At 44.8% G+C, this 18249-nt stretch overlaps 1 protein-coding gene across 2 annotated transcripts in view; it reads left to right on the plus strand.

Annotated features, from left to right (window-relative positions):
- AP2B1 (adaptor related protein complex 2 subunit beta 1) overlaps positions 1–18249 on the plus strand; it is a 340179-nt gene that overhangs the window by 114261 nt on the left and 207669 nt on the right. For both annotated transcript variants that reach the window (XM_029612743.1, XM_029612744.1), the window contains exon 6: positions 15823–16013. In XM_029612743.1, coding sequence (XP_029468603.1) covers positions 15823–16013 — 191 coding nt within the window. The remainder of the gene's footprint in view (positions 1–15822; positions 16014–18249) is intronic.

Consider the following 18249-nt stretch of genomic DNA (forward strand, 5'->3'; position numbering starts at 1 on the left):
CAACAGCGCTATATAAATATAGGTATTAGCAGCAGTGTTTTACAGATAACATTCAAACTTAATATAGTAATGACAAATCCATATAAATGCAAGGGGTTAACCCGGTGGAAGGTAACTTTATACAGGAAAGCTAAATACAAGAAAACTATCAGTTTAAAAGGCAATGTTATATTAACTAGAGAAATAATTCTCATGGATCTCTATTTGGTGAATTTGAATTAATGGGCTAATATCTCTAGGGGCACCCTAGGGGCATTGATTATTGCACATTAAGAAAGCATAAGAGAAGGACAAAATTTAACAGAACTTGAAAACCTGTTATCTGCGTATTGAGGTGAGTGGTACCTCAATTTGATTGATACAATTAAACTAATATGAACAATAGCTTGCAGAAGAACATCTCTGTAAAGGGGAGATATTCTAGGTCGGAACCTAGTAGAAGCGAAGGGGCATGGCATGGAAGGGGAGAATCGAGAGGAAGGAAGGGGCATATCTGCGAGGAGGGTGCAGATATGAGAGATTCATGAAGGTGGGGTTGTGAGATCAAAGGAGGATAGCAGTGCTGATATTTGATTGCCACTACCTTATGTAAAAGCTTGTATGAAAAGCCATGTTTTGAGTTTTTGTTTGAAATTCTTTGGGCATGTTTCTTGACAGAGATCAGGTGGCATGCTGTTCCAGTTTGAAGGCCCAGCTATGGTCATGGCACGCTTTTTGGTTGTGTGGAGTAGAATTGCTTTGTGGGAGGGTGTGTGTAGTGTGGCAGCATGCTGAGTTCTAGGGGGTCTGGAGTGCTTGTGGAAACGCAGGGCATTGTTGAGCCAGGTCATATCTTCAGTGTGTTGGGTCTTATGTATCAAAGATAGTGTTTTGTACATAATCCTTTGCGCAATGGGCAGCCAGGGCAGATCTTTGAGAATGGGTGTGATATGTTCTGACTTGCGTGTGTTGGTGAGTATGCGTGCTATTGCATTTTGCAGCATTTGTAATGGTAGGACGGTGGATTTGGGTAGGCCTAGGAGGAGGGCGTTACAGTAGTCGACTTTTGCAAAAACAAGGGATTGCAGTACGGTGCGGAAGTCACATTGGTATAGAAGGGGTTTTAATTTTTTTAGGGTATGTAATTTAAAATAACCATCTTTTATAGTGTTATTAATGTGTTTTTTAAAGTTAAGATGGTTGTCGATTGTGACTCCAAGATTTTTAACGTTTTGCGTAAAGGCTACTGAAGGGAATAGCGTGTGTGCAGAGGAGTTGGGGTTATTGCCTTTCTGGGGGGAGATTATCATGATTTCTGTTTTATCAGGGTTGATGGCAAGGTTAATGCTTGTAAGGAGTGCGCCGATAGTTGTAAGGGCTGTATCCCATGCCTTGAGGGCATTGCTAAGTGAGTCCGAGATGGGGATGATGATTTGTACATCATCAGCGTAAATGAAGTACATGAGGCCAAGTTCTGACAGGAGGTGACAGAGGGGGAGGATGTATATATTAAAAACGGTGGAGGACAGTGCGGATCCTTGCGGTACTCCATGGCTTATATTAGAGTTGAGATTCATTGTTTGCAAAGTTGACTTTATATAGGCCCTTAAACTCGCCCCTACCTCCGTGGATCCCGCGCCGACCACGTGACCGCTGCCGCTAAACGCCGCCGCCGCTGAAACGCTGCCGCCGCCGTCCCAAAGCCAAGCCCTCAACCCTGAGGCCCAGCCCGACGGAATCCGCACCAACCAATCGAACGCAAGTCGCCCCTGTGACACCACAGATACGCGACCGCAAGGCCCTTTAAAGTTCAACGCGGCTCCCAGGCGTCGCACGCCGGGCGTCGCGCGCACGAAGGAGCGCGACAAAGGGGCCTGCCCCTTTGTGCGCCCCTTCGTGCGCCTCCGCAACCACTGCTACCCTGCAATCTCCTACTAACCAACGACCTGCCCACAGTCTCCTCTTGCCTACCGCCACGGGACTCCCAAAGACAAATCTTGAAACCAACAGGACCACACCAACTGTAAGACGTATTACCCACCCCCTAAAGAACCTCATCTCCCATACTACCACAGCAGCTAAAAGCTTACCTTCGTTAAATGCCATGTTCTACAGCCTGTTATAATTGATACAATAATTGCAAGATTCTACCTAATCTGCTGGTATTGCCTATATAATTGCCTGCCTCATCTTACATTGCCTGTATAACCACGTTAATTTACCTGCTTCCTCTGATAGCCTGTATAACCACGTTAATTTACCTGCTTCCTCTGATAGCCTGTATAACCACGTTAATTTACCCTGCTTCCTCTGACATTGCTTATAACTATGATAACAGGACTTTACACAACCCGCTACACATCACTCATCCTGCCCTATCTCAGAATATAGATTTCACACCCGCCTTACCCACTCCTCCCCATCCCCTACATTCCACCCACAACCCCACAACCCCTCATCCCTACCACAGAAAAGTATCCACCTGTTACCTCATACTAACCCACCCCTGCAGCGAACAACACCCTACCCCACACACAACCACCAAACAATAGCAGAACCCCCCCACTCTTTACAACTATGTCTCCACAACCTATTACCACCATAAAACACTTCTACACACCCCACAAAATGACCAGTCACTCACACATAACACAACAAAACAGATCAATTATTCCCATTATGGCATCCCCCCTCACACAAATCTTGGGCATGCTATCCTTTTCCATTCTACTACTTAATGCCCAATCCATTCTAAAAAAGACCATTCTACTACAGGACATCCTCACAGACGAAGCCCCTGATATATGCGCCATCACGGAATCCTGGTTAAAGGATACCGACTCCGTCTTAATTAACCAACTCTCCTCAGATGCATACAACTTATTTTCCATACCTAGAAATAAAAAAAAGGAGGTGGACTACTCCTGGCCGCCAAAAAGAACTTCAGCCTCACACTGCAAAACATTACACCACCCCCCCAAACTGGAAATCAGCACATTCAAATCTAACTCCCTCCAACTCTGCTTAATCTATGCCCCCCCTGGCCTTCTCGAAAAAAATCCCTCCCCACTCATAGAATACATCTCCAAACACATAAACAATACCAAGCCTGCCATAATTCTGGGAGACCTGAATATCCATGTAGACCGCAACCCCCTCTCCCCTTCTTGTGAAGCTATCCTGACAGCTATGACAGCACTTGGTTTCAAACAAAATGTCTCAGAACCCACGCACAAGGCTGGGCATACACTCGACCTCATCTTTACCAACTCCTCAATCCAAACCGACCAACCCAGATGCACACCCATCCCCTGGTCTGACCACTTCCGAATAGACACACACTGCACAATCAAAGACACCCCCCCCCCCCTCGCAACCCAAAAAAACAATAACATTTCGCAAAAAAGGCAAGACTGAAGATATCATTGAAGCCCTCTCAAAAGAACTCCCCAACTTAGACCTCACTGACGCAGACACAGCCACAACTTCATGGTTTCAAATTACCACAGACATAGCAGATAGACTCTGCCCATCCCACTCCAAAGAAATCAAAGCCAACAAAAATAATAAGAACCCATGGTATACAAATGAACTTAAAACCATGAAACTCGACCTTCGCAAAGTTGAAAAATCCTGGCGGAGGAACCAAACACCCACCATACTAGCACAGTTTCGCACCCTTCAACACACCTACAGAAAAGCCACTGAAAAAGCTAAGAAAGACTTCTATGCCGCAAGAATCCATCAGTTCCAATTCAACCCACAAGCCCTCTTCCAATACATAACCAACCTTATCACAGCACCAGACAGACAGAACCTTAACCACGACGATGAAACAAAATGTGAAAAATTAGCTTCATACTTCAACACCAAGGTACAGACCATCATGGCCCGATTCTTACCTCAACCCAACCTTCAGAACTTAACAACTAGCAGCAACACTCCCAATGACCACTACAATCCCATAACACCCATACATACCTTAAACACCACCCTCTCAAGTTTTGAAAACACATCTACACTAGAAACTGAAAATATTATCAAAAAACTCAAACCCGCCTATCATCCCTCAGACAACCTGCCCACCTCAACACTAATCTCAAACCCCACATCTATTGCCAAACACATCGCAAACATCCTCAATAAATCTATCTCACTGGGCCAGGTCCCAACACAACTGAAACAAGCCATTATAAAACCCATCCTCAAAAAACCGGACTTAGACACCTCTGATCCAGCCAACTATCGCCCAGTGTCAAACCTCCCGTTCCTCTCCAAAATACTCAAAAAAATAATTAATAGACAAATTACAGAATACATAGAAGACCACAATATTCTCTCATCTTCCCAGTTTGGTTTCCGTAAACACCATAGCACAGAAACCCTACTTATCTCCCTCTCGGAAACCATACTCAAAGCCCTGGACAAAGGACAGCCCCACATACTCGCACTTCTAGACATATCTGCGGCATTCGACACAGTCAATCACAACATACTCATTAAACGCCTCAAGGAAATTGGCATCACAGACAACGCCCTTCTCTGGTTACAGTCTTACCTACATGACAGGAGCTATAAGGTAAAAATCGGCCGCAATGAATCCAAACAGGTCAAGCTATCTCAAGGAGTTCCACAAGGCTCATCCCTATCATCAACCCTTTTCAATATCTACCTCATACCCCTCTGCATACTGCTCTCCAAACTGGGTTTCCAGCACTTCATATATGCAGACGACGTACAGATACTCATACCTGTAACAGACTCTATCACTAATGCCATGAAGACTTGGAATTCTGCTTTATCTGACATAAACAAACTTCTGACTGATAACTTTCTGGCACTCAACACTAACAAAACTGAACTTCTCATCCTCTCTCCCCCCAGCATTCCCACACTCAGCCTTTCTGCCCCAGGCTGCCCACCTACCCAATTCGTCCGCAGCCTAGGCATATGGATAGACAACCACTTTAACCTCAAAAAATTCATTTCTAACACCATAAAGAGCGGTTTCTTCAAACTCCATACCTTGAAGAGAATCAAACCACTCTTACACACTTCTGACTTCCGAACAGTACTGCAGGCTATGATCCTATCCAAATTGGACTACTGCAATGCTATTCTACTAGGCCTACCAAAAAGCACCCTCCAACCATTACAGCTCCTACAGAATGCTGCCGCCCGAATCCTCACTAACACTCACCGTCACGACCACATCACCCCAGTTCTTCAATCCCTACACTGGCTCCCAGTCACCTCCAGGATAATCTATAAATCCCTCACACTCATACACAAAGCCGTTCACAACCAAAACATGCACTGGTTCCCTGAACATCTCCACATCCACAGCTCAGCCAGACCAACTAGAAAACAGCACCAAGCCAAACTCCTGACACCCTCCCCCAAAATCATCAAACATACCACGATCAGAGAAAGATCATTCATTATAGCAGGCACGTCCCACTGGAACAAAATGCCAACCCACCTACGCCAGGAACCTTGCCATAGAAAATTCAAACAGAATCTCAAAACCTGGCTCTTCAAACTAGCATACCCCGATTAACCAACCACGCCCAAATTTTACATACCCCCCCTTCACGCCCCTCCCCGACACATACACCCCTAATGAACCTTACATACAGGACCCCCCCTACCCCACCCTCTCCCCTTACTTCCATCACCTCTACCCCACCACCTCCCACTCCCCTTTCCCTACTCCTCCTCCTCCTCCTCCCAACCCAACAACCCCATCCTCCTCCTACCCCTCTATCTCCGCCTACTCACCTACCACATTATAAATAAAGAACCTATTCTCTCTTCAACCCTCCTTAAGAACTACCTCTCCTTACCCGCCCTTGATACCTATCAACTTGTGAATAGTTAAATAACCTTATCTCTCCTACTCTCCTCAACAGTTTATCATGTATCCTCCTCATAATCCACCTATCCTAAACTGAATTAGTTGTCATAATGTTTATATACTCTAATTTATTGTAAAGCTAAATAATGTTTATCTATACTTATCTACTCTAAATTATTGTAAAGCCTGTTGCTACGTTACGTTACAATGTGAACCGAGGTGATGTTTTTGACGTGCCCCGGTATATAAAAAAATTCTTAAATAAATAAATAAATATTGTCTTCCATGCAGGTAAGATTCAAACCAACGTAGTGGGGTATCAGTTATTCCTATTTCCTTAAGCCTGGTGATGAGAATGTTGTGAATAATAGTATCAAATGCTGCTGCTATGTCAAGCATGGCTAAAAGGTGTGATTGTCCTTTGTCTAGCCCAGTGAGGATGTAATTAGTGAGGGGAGATAAGTAGGGTTTCGGTGCTCAGATGCTTACGAAAACCAAATGGTGCGTGTGAGAGGAATTCATGTTTTTCTAAGTGGTCAGTGAGCTGCGTGTTGACAATTTTTTCCAGAATTTTTGCCACGAAAAGTAGGTTGGAAATGGGTCTGTAGTTGGCTAGGTTGTTGGCATCGGCTTTGGGCTTTTTTAGTATAGGTTTGATGATGGCTTGTTTAAGAACTGTTGGGACTTCACCAGAGGCAAGGGAGCAATTGACAATGTTAGCAATGGGAGGTGCTATAATTTCTGGGATAGACAATAGATGTTTTGTAGGTATGGTGTCATGGGGCGTTTGGCAGGTTTCATTTTTTTAATAGTATAGAAACATAGAAACATAGAAATGACGGCAGAAGAAGACCAATCGGCCCATCCAGTCTGCCCAGCAAGCTTCACACTTCTTTTTTCTCATACTTATCTGTTTCTCTTGGCTCTTAGTAACCTTAGGTTCTATTTCCCTTTCACCCCCACCATTAATGCAGAGAGCAGTGATAGAGCTGCTTCCAAGTGAAATATTAAGGTTGATTAGTTAGGGGTAGTAACCGCCGCAATAAGCAAGCTACACCCATGCTTATTTGTTTACCCAGACTGTTATTCAGCCCTTATTGGTTGTTTTTCTTCTTCCCTGCCGTTGAAGCAGAGAGCTATGCTGGATATGTGTGAAGTATCAGTTTTTCTTCTCTCCTGCCGTTGAAGCAGAGAGCTGTGCTGGATATGCGTGAAGTATTAGTTTTTCTTCTCCCCTGCCGTTGAAGCAGAGAGCTATGCTGGATATGCGTGAAGTATCAGTTTTTCTTCTTTTCAATTTCTAAGGAGGCGGTGGGTTCAAAAGAGTTGAAGGAGGCAAGTGGGTTTTGAGGAATAGTTTGTTGGGAAGTTATTGCTTGGGAAACGTGTCATGATTTTAGCTATTTTCTCATGGAAGAATTTGGCTAATTCGTCACTTATTTCCGGCATCTTTGTCATTATTGGGTGTAGTATTGATTTTAGTCATTTCAGCAACATATGCAAAGAGAGCGTTTGAGTTAAATTGCAAATCATGTATTCTTTTTGCATGGTAGTCTTGTTTTGTTTTTTTTGTGTTGTGGGTTTGCTCACGGTATTTGCAGAGGGATGCTCTATAAGCATTGAGATGTGTGAGTGAGGGGTCATTACGCCAGTCTCTCTCTAAGTTTCTGAGGGTGCGTTTCATCATTTTTAGTTCAGGTGTGTACCATGGTTTTTTTGTTGAGTTGAGGTGGTTGATTTTCTTTGTACGTAATGGGCATATTTCACTGGCAATGCTGTTGGTCAGTGAGTTCCATGATGCGATTGCATTGTTAGTGTCTGACAGGTAGAGGTTGTGCAATTTTCTATTGAAGGCATTAGTGAGGTCATCTTTAGAGCATGGTTTGCGAACCTGCATGGTCTTACATTCGTGGGGTATGGGTGAGGTGATAGATTGTAGGGTGAGTGTGGTGTGAATAAGGTGGTGATCTGACCAGGGCATGGGGGTGCAGGCAGGGTTGTTTGCAGAGATGATATCATTAATGAAGATCAAATTGAGGGTGTGGCCGGCTTTATGAGTGGGGTTAGATAGGATTTGCCTGTATCCCATGGATTTTAGTGCTGCTAGGAAGGTTTCACCCGCAGGGGAGATTGGGAGTGTATCAACATGTATGTTGAAATCACCCAGAATGATAGCTGGTGTGTCAAATTCAATGTTTTTTGCAATGAATTCAATGATGGGCGAGGGATTTTTGTCAAGTATGCCTGGGGGTATGTATGCTAGGCAGATTTGTAGGTGAGGTGATTTAAAAAGCCCAATTTCAAATTTTGGGGCAATTTGTACAGGGTATGGTATTAGTTTCAGTTCCTTTTTTGCAGCGAGTAGCAGCCCACCTCCCTTTTTTCTTTGGTCTTGGAATAGAGTATATGTCATATAAGTGATTGGGCAATTGGTTGAGTAAGACTGCATCTGTTTCTTTCAGCCAAATTTCAGTTATAGCGCATATATCTGGTTTTTCATCAAGTAACATAACATATGTAGTATGGTGTTTTTTTTAGTGATGGATTGTGCATTGAACAGTATAATGGCTAGGGTGGTGAGGCCCAGAAATTGTGTGAATGGTGTGAGCATGATTGGGATGAGGTGCCTGTTTTGTTGTTGCAGGTTGATAAGTGAGTATGTGAAGGGTTGATAGTGGTGTTTTAGTATAGGAATGGGGTTACCAAGCATATGTGAATGTGAGGGGAATTTGCAGGGGGCAAATAGCTTCAGAGTGGTAGAAGGTAGGAGGGCTGGGGGTAATATGGAAGGGTGGGAGGAAGTAGTGTTGCCAGAGGTGGCAAGGAAAGAGTTAATGAATATAAGAGGTACGCTAAGGAGCGCAACAAGGGGCCTTAGGTGTGCGACGCCTGTATGCTGCTCCTCCAATAAATGCTGATCGAGTTATGTAACGTTAGGGACCTGAATGGAGGGTGTTACTTCCATCGAGGGTGGGGTGGACTGTTGTTTCCCAGAGAATTGGTGATCGCTGCCTCTGACGTCGTCGGGGGGGGGCGGGCTCTACGGCCGCGTGGGGGAGGACCGGCGAGAGGTGTCCTCGGGACCCCGGAGAGTGCGTCGGGGGACTTGGGCTCAGGGACCCCGGGTGGGTCAGGGCGCCGAATGCGCTAAGCCGCAGGCGAAGGAGAGCCGGCAGAAAGAGGAATGTTATGTTCTTAATACCACAGTTCCAACGTATAATGGGGCCATGAAATCATGCGAGAAGCAGTAAAAAGTGCTGGAAACCACTAGGGGATGGATACAGTAGAGACTCGGGAGGGCACTCTACATTTATATGAGAGTTGCTCCTATCCTCTTGCCATCCTGGTTGCCCTTTGTATCTTCTTGAGTTCTGCCACATCCATTTTGGATGGAGTGACTGATCAGAAATGCACGCAGTATTCTTAAATGTGGTCATCCTAGAGCTTTATACCAGAGGCACGATAATGTTGTTGAATTTGCTATTGATGCCGTTCCAAATTATCCTTAACATATGGTTGGCGCTTTTGCCTGCTGCTGCATACTATGCTGATGGTTTCTGCTTGTAATCCAGAGTAATTCTAAGATCCTTCTCTTGAAAGCAGATTCTCAGAGTGGACCTCAACTACCAGTATGTACTGGTAGTTTGGATTTTCTAATTCCAACATGCATCGCTTTGCACTTGACTGTATTAAATTCTGTTTATCACTTCTATACCCAAGTTTCCAGTTTTTCTAAATCCTCCTGCAGTTTTACACAGACAGGAGTGCCCATAGGGATCTGTTCAGGGACCAATGCTTTTTAATATATTTATAAATGGCCTAGAAATGAAAACAAGAAGTAAGGTGATCAAATTTGCCGATAACACAAAATTATTCACAGTTGTGAAATCACAAGAGGATTGTGAGAAATTGCAAGAGAACATTGCAAAACTGGGAGACTGGGCATGCAAATGAAATTTAATGTAGACAAGTGCAAAATGATGCACTTAGGGAAAAGAAACCCAAATTACAGCTACAAAATGCAAAGTTCTACATTAGTCACCACTCAGGAAAAGGATCTAGGTGTCATTGTTGAAAATACATTGAAATCTGCCTAGTGTGCAGCAGCAGCCAAGAAAGCAAATAGAATGATAGGGGCTATTAGGAAAGAAATGGAGAATAAAACAGAGAATCTCATAATGCCTTTGTATTGCTGCATGGTACGACCTCATCTTGAGTACTGTGTGCACTTCTAGCCACATCATCTCAAAGATATAGCAGAATTAGAAAAGGTACAGAGAAGGGTGACCAAGATGATAAAAGGGGATGGAACAATTCCCCTATGAAGAAAGGTTAAAGAGTTTAGGACTCTTTGGCTTGGAGAAGAGATGGCTGAGGGGAGATATGACAGAAGTCTATAAAATAATGAGTGGCATGGAGCAAGTAACATTATTCAGTTGTTAACTCTTTTGAAAAATACAAAGATCAGGGGGTACACAATGAAGTTACTGGATAATATATTTAAAACTAATAAGAGAAAATATTTTTTACTCAATGCATATTTATGCTCTGGAATTCGTTACCAGAAGATGTGATTAGTATAGCTGCATTTATAAAAAGGTTTGGACAAGTTCCTGGAGGAAAACTCCATCAACAATTATTAAGGTAGAATTGCAGAAATCCACTGCTTATATTTGGGATAAGCAACTTGGAATCTGTCCCTTGGGATCCTCCTGCCAGGTACTTGTGACCTAGCTTGGCCACTGTTGAAAACAGGATACTGGGCTTGTTGGACCCTTGGTCTGACCCAATATGACAAGCCTTATGTTATGTTCTTATCACATGTGTATTCAGGCAACATTGTTCTCTCTTACCTGCTTATACTGTTTTGACCTAATGAAACTAGTCAATTAATGTATCAAGAGAGCCTAATAAAAAGGCATCATCTGATGTTTGTTAATTATTTATTTCTGCACATTCATGTGGACTGCCATGACAGTAATCCTTTACAGCACTCTTCCTTGTTGATTGTGTTTGCCCCTCTGCCTTTTCCTAGGCTAGTGCCGTGCAGCTGCAGCTCACGCAGCTCCTCGATCTGGTAATGCAGCACCATTCCATGTGTTCCAAGCAGGAGATACCACTCTGTTCTTTTTAACTAGGGCTTCTGCTTCAGATTTTAACCGACATACGCCAATACATTTCCCTGATGCACAAAAAAAGTATATATATGTATTGACTGAACACTAGAGCTGTGCCCTGATTATTTTATTTTTTATCCTCAAAGAACTCCCAATTAGCTGGACAAATAAACATCTCAATTTGCAGTTTATAATCACCTAAAAATAGATGCCCTATTAATGACTTGAATGCTGCTGCTGTTGATTGTTCCCTCATTGATAACATTTACAAGCTGTGACAGTCATCGGTGTCTTAGCACTTAATGTATTATTCCCAGTAGCAGGAGAGCAGTTACTGCTTCCATTGCTGTTACACATAGCACAGGCAGACTGTGTTTTTCTTGAGTGGATAGGGGGAAGATGTCTAGGATGTTCCGTAGAAACGTTAAGACTACCATTAGGTTCTTAGGTTCCTCCTTAGTGTCTTCTGAACTCTGGTCCCTTCCTTCTTCTCCTGGCATTCTCCATATAGGTTTTCACCTTGCTGGAAAGAGACAGTTGGGCTATAGGAAGAAGTGGACAATCTGTTCCTTTCCCACCATCACCACCCCCATCAAAATATATGAACTTACCTCTAGAGCATATGAATAACTTAGTTGGCTTGGAGGCTGAAAGCACTAAGCTCTTCCCGATCCAGAGCTTGCTGAAGCTGATTATTGCTATTGTAAACTTGAAGGGTGTCGTTATTAAAAAAAAAAAAAAAAAAAAAAAAAAAAAAAGTCTCATTTTGATTGTTAAAAAGAAGCTCTTACTGGAATTTTGAGGACCTTGGAACCTTCAAAGTCAATTATGCCAAGCCTATTTAGAGTGTAAAACATCACGGGAGGCTTCTTCGTTTTTAACATCAAACCACTGTGGAAATTTGTGTGTCACGGGAAATGAAATGGAGAGAGAGGGGAGACCTGTGACCATGAGAATGTTTTGTTACTAAGTTCAGTGCATGTATTTTCAGTGGCGACTGTCGGACAGATGTTGAATATGTAGCTGGTAGGTGTGACTGCTGGAAAACTCGTGCAACTTATCTTTGGTGACTTGACTGATTTGTTCAGCTTCCCACCATCTGGCACTGCCAGTGCCATAGCTTTGAAACAGGAAGCCAAGCAGTGTCACCAATCTGTTATTCACTGTTACCATGGAGGAGTTGGGCAATATTAACTAGATTGCTTCAAAATATAAATTCTTATCCATTCTTAAAATGTTCCTGCTGTTCACATACTTTAGATGTATAGTGTGATGTCTGACTGGGGATCTGATAAACATCATAGCAACTTATTTGCCTGGGTTCATGATGGTAGAAGTGACTAAGTAGAAAGAGCTTTCAAAATCTGTAGGTCTTATAGTCGCTTTAGGAATAACAATAAATCAGAAATAATGGTATTTATATAAGAACATAAATGCTATACTGGGTCAGACTAATGGCCCATCGAGCCCAGCAATTCTGTCTTTGATAGTGGCCACTCTCTTCAGATTGTACTGTGGCTCTGTTCTTCTGATCAAATTTTGTTAATGTAGAGTCCAAACTAATCTGTAGTTTTTATTCTTTTACATATTTCCTAGCGTGTAGCCAGATGGACTCAGGACCAGTGGGTCATGTGTTCCTCTGCTAGCAGATGGGAAATGGAGTCAGATTTCAAAGCTGATGTCACCTAGATATACCCCTGCAGTGACCTCAGCATCTCTCCGTCTCCTAGCAGATGCGGACACTATCCCACACACTAGCACAGTTTTAGGAAAATTACAGCAAGAAGACAAAATTACCTTAAAGAAGATCGAGCCCTGCTCTCCTGCGGTGATACCTAAGGGTCCCTCCCCCAGTTGAGAATTTCTGAGGTGATTTCCGATATCCCTCAGAGGTGTGCCTTGGTCCGGTAGCTGGTTCCCAACGAGGAGTTAGCCTCCAGAGTGGCTGAAAGGCAGCGGGTGCATAACAGAGTGCGGCGGTGAAGATAAAACCCTCTCCCCCGCAGCTGGAGACTGTCCGGCACATGATCGGTAAGCGCCGAGACCAGGTAGGCAGAAAACCTTAAATTCTGGTCTCCAGAGCTCAAAGTGCCATACCGCATCCTCCTCCTTCTGGCGAGGGAAAAAGGGAGCTCCGATCGGGTTGAGCAACCTTGTTTGGGCTAGGCCCCAATCCGGTGCAAGGGTCCACACACGTGGAGACCCTCGGGGGGGGGGCATCTTACGCAGGGGGGGGTGTCAGTACCATCTTCTCTTCTCGACTGGGGGGCAGGCCAGATGGCCGATGCCCCTAACATGTGCGCGCCCAGCAGCACACAACTGAGCCACGCACAACCGCGCGCCTAGACATAGAGGCAATGGCACTGGCATCCAAGAAGGCCAGAAGGCACTCTTTGCACAGCCTGAACTGGAGTCCTGCCAGAGGATGTGATTAGTGCAGTTGGTGTAGCTGGGTTTAAAAAAGGTTTGGATAAGTTCTTGGAGGAGAAGTCCATTAACTGCTATTAATCAAGTTTACTTAGGGATAGCCACTGCTATTAATTGGATCAGTAGCATGGGTTCTTCTTAGTGTTTGGGTAATTGCCAGGTTCTTGTGGCCTGGATTGGCCTCTGTTGGAAACAGGATGCTGGGCTTGATGGACCCTTGGTCTGACCCAGCATGGCATGTTCTTATGTTCTGTGTCAGCACTGCGAAGAAGCCCAGGATGTACCAAAGCCTGGTCCCTCGCTGTCTGCATAGATCCAGGGAGCTACTACATATGATAGCTCCCTGGATCTATGCAGCCTCGAGATGGCCTCTCCACAAGAGGGCACCTCAGGGGCCCCTACTCAGACTCCCCCCCTGGGATTAACATGGACCCAGGGACCTTCTCCTGGTTAGAAATTTTCCAAGGGCTGCAAGCCTTCGTTCAGGCGGAAGCCCAAGATCCTCCCGGACACCTCAGGTGAAGATGACTGCTCCCTGGAAGGAGAAATCTCTCCAGGCCTGGAACCATATCAGACCATGCTCCATTTCTTCCACAGGGATGAATTACCAGCCCTTGTTTCCCAGACTCTGAAAACTCTGGGTATTCCAGGTATGGACCCGATGGCAGAACCAAAGAAGAACCCCATCTTGGTGTCCCTTCGTAAAGCCTCATGCTACTTCCCAATGATGGAAACCATCCAGGAACTGATTGACCTGTAGTGGGATGCCCCGGAGGCCAGCTTTAAAGGAGGTCGGGCCTTGGAAGCCTTATACCCTCTAGAACCGGCTACCAAGGAACGCCTGCGTTTTCCCAAAATGGATGCCATGGTCTGTGCCGTCTCAAAGTGAACAACCATTCCTGTTGAGGGAGGAGCTGCATTGAAGGATACTCAGGATAGACGATTGGAATCCATTCTTAAGCAGGCCTTCAATGCAACAGCAATGACACTGCAGATTGCTTCCTGCTGCGCACTAGTGGCACGTTCCTGCTTGCTCCTCTCGAGAGAGGCAAATAACTCCGGAACGTGTATCTGTGAGACGATGGAACCTGAAGCAGCCTTCCTGACAGACACAAGCTCAGATCTGGTGCGTACTTCAGCCAGAGGAGTAGCCTCGGTAGTGGCAGCCAGAAGAAAACTATGGCTGTAGAATTGGTCTGCTGACGCGACCTCTAAAGCGAATCTCACAAGAATGCCCTTTAAAGGATCTCTCTTATTCGGAAGCGAATTGGAGAAGTTAGCCAGCAAGTGGGGCTCGGCTACCGGAAGACAGGGGTAAAAGATCCCAGCACCCCTCCCCCAGAAGAACCAGGGGCAGAGGCTCGCAACACTTTAGACTCTACAGGAACTAGCAGTTCCAGGAACCTCGTCCCTCAGAAGGTCATAGCCTGTTAGATGTCAGTCTGCACGCTTAGAGTGTGAATTACACACACAAGTGCACTGGGGCCAGGTTGTTCTGTCATGTGCGCACAGATGCAAGTGGCCCGTCACTGTGGGGATGAAATGGCTTTTCGAGGAGGATACTGAGGAGCTGAGGTCACTGCAGGGGGTATATCTAGGGTGACGTCGGCTTTGAAATCAGACTCTGTCTCCCACCTGCTAGCAGAGGAACACATAACCCACTGGTCCTGAGTCCATCTGTCTACACTAAGGAAAATGAAATTATCAGGTAAGTAATTTCTCCATTTTTATATTTCTTGGATTTTGATGTACTGTACCATTCTGATATTTTTGTGTTGCCCTGCTTTATTTTTATTGAACTGTCGTCATACATTTTAAATAATTCCCTACTCTGAGTTGCCCAGAAAGGCAGAACCCAAATAATATTATGTAAGTAACCTACAGCTCCTAATAGAGAGATCATTCCCTATTGTTCACACCTAGCTGAAGAGATGGCAATCCCCAAGTCTACCTGCCTAATTTGTTGGTGGATTTATCCCCCAGGAACTTGTCCAAATCTTTTTTAAATCTCTGCTATACTATTGGCCTTAACCACATCCTCTGGCAACAAATTCTCTAGAAGAATTTGTATGAATAGTCCTAGTAAATTTATACTCCGGAAAGGTGCTGGCTTGTGCAGATCTGTGGGTTAGCACAGTGGGACCATGTGATTTATCTTGTGCAGTGCAGTAGCACTGTAGAAATAGTCTCATCATTTTGGCAGGATTTGGAAACAATTCAAAAACTCCCCACTGCTAAGAAAATGAGTCACTTTCATGCCATATTTGTGAGGAGCAGGTTGTAGCTCTGTCCTGCTTAGAAAAACAGATTTATGTTTGTATCCAAGAGCGTAATTAATGCTTGCTGTCACTGAGTCCTACTGTGTGTCCTGCCTGTTAATAATAAAACAGGAAAAGGAAAGAGATGATAACCCATATCTTCTCCTTCTCCTTCCTTTCCTAGGTTGTAGCTAATGCTGTGGCAGCTTTGTCAGAGATCAGCGAGTCCCATCCTAACAGTAACCTGCTGGACCTGAACCCCCAGAACATCAACAAACTGCTGACGGCCCTGAATGAGTGCACTGAGTGGGGCCAGATCTTCATCTTGGACTGCCTGTCCAACTACAACCCCAAGGATGAACGTGAGGCTCAGAGGTAAGGCTTGTGCAGAGGAGGAGGAGGACTTGGAGCCTATAGATCCACAACCCCAAGGATGAGCGTGGGCTCAGATGTAAGGGACTGTGCCCAGGGAGGGGAGAGGGGAGTTGGAAACTGTTTGGCCACAGCATCAAGGGCTCAGAAGTAGGATCCGTATGTCTTAGAAGGATGTTCCTGCAAGCCATGGTGCTAGAGGTAACTAGGACTGCTGTGAGGAAAAAGTCAATGGTTACGGACCTAAACTTCCAAGGATGTAGATGAGGCCCGGTGATAAAGGTGGTCTTCCTGGACTGGAATCGGCATGGGTGAACAAGGGGCTCTAAGCTGACCACTCGTAGCAGAAAGGATGAATGAGACCTAGGGATTAATTAGGCTCCTCAGGTGACCTTTGTGGGGTTTTGTTTTTTTTTTGCTTTAAATTCATTATTAGGTGATGGATGTTGGTGCCCATGAAAGAGACTGATACAGCAATGAATATGGCAGAAAGGTTCTGTGCAAGGTCCTTTTGCTCCCTGCTCACGCATTAAAGTTCTGAACTCTCAGTGCCTTGCTGCGTTAGACCTGGAATCTCACACATAACTCTGCCAAAGTACCTCATCCTTGCCCTGCAGTGTCCCTCTCCCGCACTGTTCCAGTACAGAGACCCCCCCCTCAACAAGGCCTTATGAGAATGCAAAGACATTGGTCACTGTGACAGAGTAAACCCAGCCCCAGACATAACTCACCTCTCACCTTCTACTCGTTTTGCTTTGACCCCGATGAAGGAAGTGTAGCTCTTGAAAGCTTATTAAGAAATGTATTATGTTAGTCTGATTTAAAAAGCCATAGCCATCAACTTTTTGTGGACCTTTATTTTGACATGTGTCTGGACTAATACGATGACTGCACTACTCTCTCCCTCTGAAACCAAATCAGAACAAAAGATAATCACTGGGACTCTGCGCTCGGCACAGCTATGAATGGATTCATGCAGTCCATGACGTGTGGCGTTTCCTACGGACTCATAGCAGTTTGCTTCAGGGAGAAGACAAGCATCTGCTGACCTGAGCATTGTCTTGTTAACTCATCATGGTTTTCTTAGTACTATAATTTCAAGAGCATTGTGTGTCTGCCAAATGATTTTTAAGCGCACAAATTTATTGTAAAGCAAAGTGAGTTTATTCATCACAAAAATGTCCATGAGTTTTAGAGTTTAACATATACACCTTCTATAACTTATCTTCAAAATTTGTGGTGAATAAAGGACAATTCATTTCTTTTTGGGGATCTATAAGATCAAACTTTATTGATTCTTCTTTATTGGTGGTTTCATAAAGAAGTGAATGTTTTTCAAATAACTTAAGAGAAAACGGACTCCAACAAATTCAGCTATGAGCCCGAGCTGTTAATATGTGAGATGAGCAACAAAGCTATTGTAAAATTTCCAGGAAAACCAAAGCCTCTTGATGCAGTCAGCCTTCATACTTATAGTCCCATGCACCGGTGGAGCGCACTGTTAGCCCGCGTTTGGACATGCGTTTTCGACTCGCAAGTTTTACCCCTTATACAGTAAGGGGTAATAGTGCGTTGAAAACGCGCGTCCAACCCCCCCCCCCCTGAAACTAATAGCACCCGCAACATGCAAATGCATTTTGATGGCCCTATTAGTTATTCCTGCGCGATACAGAAAGTAAAATGTGCAGCCAAGCCGCACATTTTACTTTCAGAAATTAATGCCTGCCCAAAGGCTGCCGTTAATTTCTGCCGGCACTGGGAAAGTGCACAGAAAAGCAGTAAAAACTGCTTTTCTGTGCACCCTCCGACTTAATATCATAGCGATATTAAGTCGGAAACCCCAAAATTTAAAAAAAATCAAAAATTTAAAAAAAAATTTAAATCGGCCCGCGGGTCGGAAGACGGACGCTCAATTATGAACCCGTAGCTGTCAGCAGGTCCGAGAACCAACGCCGGCAAAATTGAGCGTCAGCTGTCCCTAGCGCCTCTTTTTACCGCGGGCCGTCATTAGCATATCCCCCTCTCCCCCCCCCCCCCCGAATCGCGCGCACAGGAGAGTGGCCTGTGCACGCACCGGGAGAGCGAGCGCTCTCCTGCGACTTTTACTGAATCGGCCTGTTAGATGTCAGCCTGCACGCTTAGAGTGTGACTTACACACACAAGTGCCCTGGGCCAGGTTGTTCTGTCACGTGTGCACAAATGCGAGTGGCCCGTCACTGTGGGGACGAGATGGCTTGCT

The sequence above is a fragment of the Rhinatrema bivittatum genome, chromosome 8, assembly GCF_901001135.1.
Source record: "Rhinatrema bivittatum chromosome 8, aRhiBiv1.1, whole genome shotgun sequence".
Classification (NCBI taxonomy): Eukaryota; Metazoa; Chordata; class Amphibia; order Gymnophiona; family Rhinatrematidae; genus Rhinatrema; species Rhinatrema bivittatum.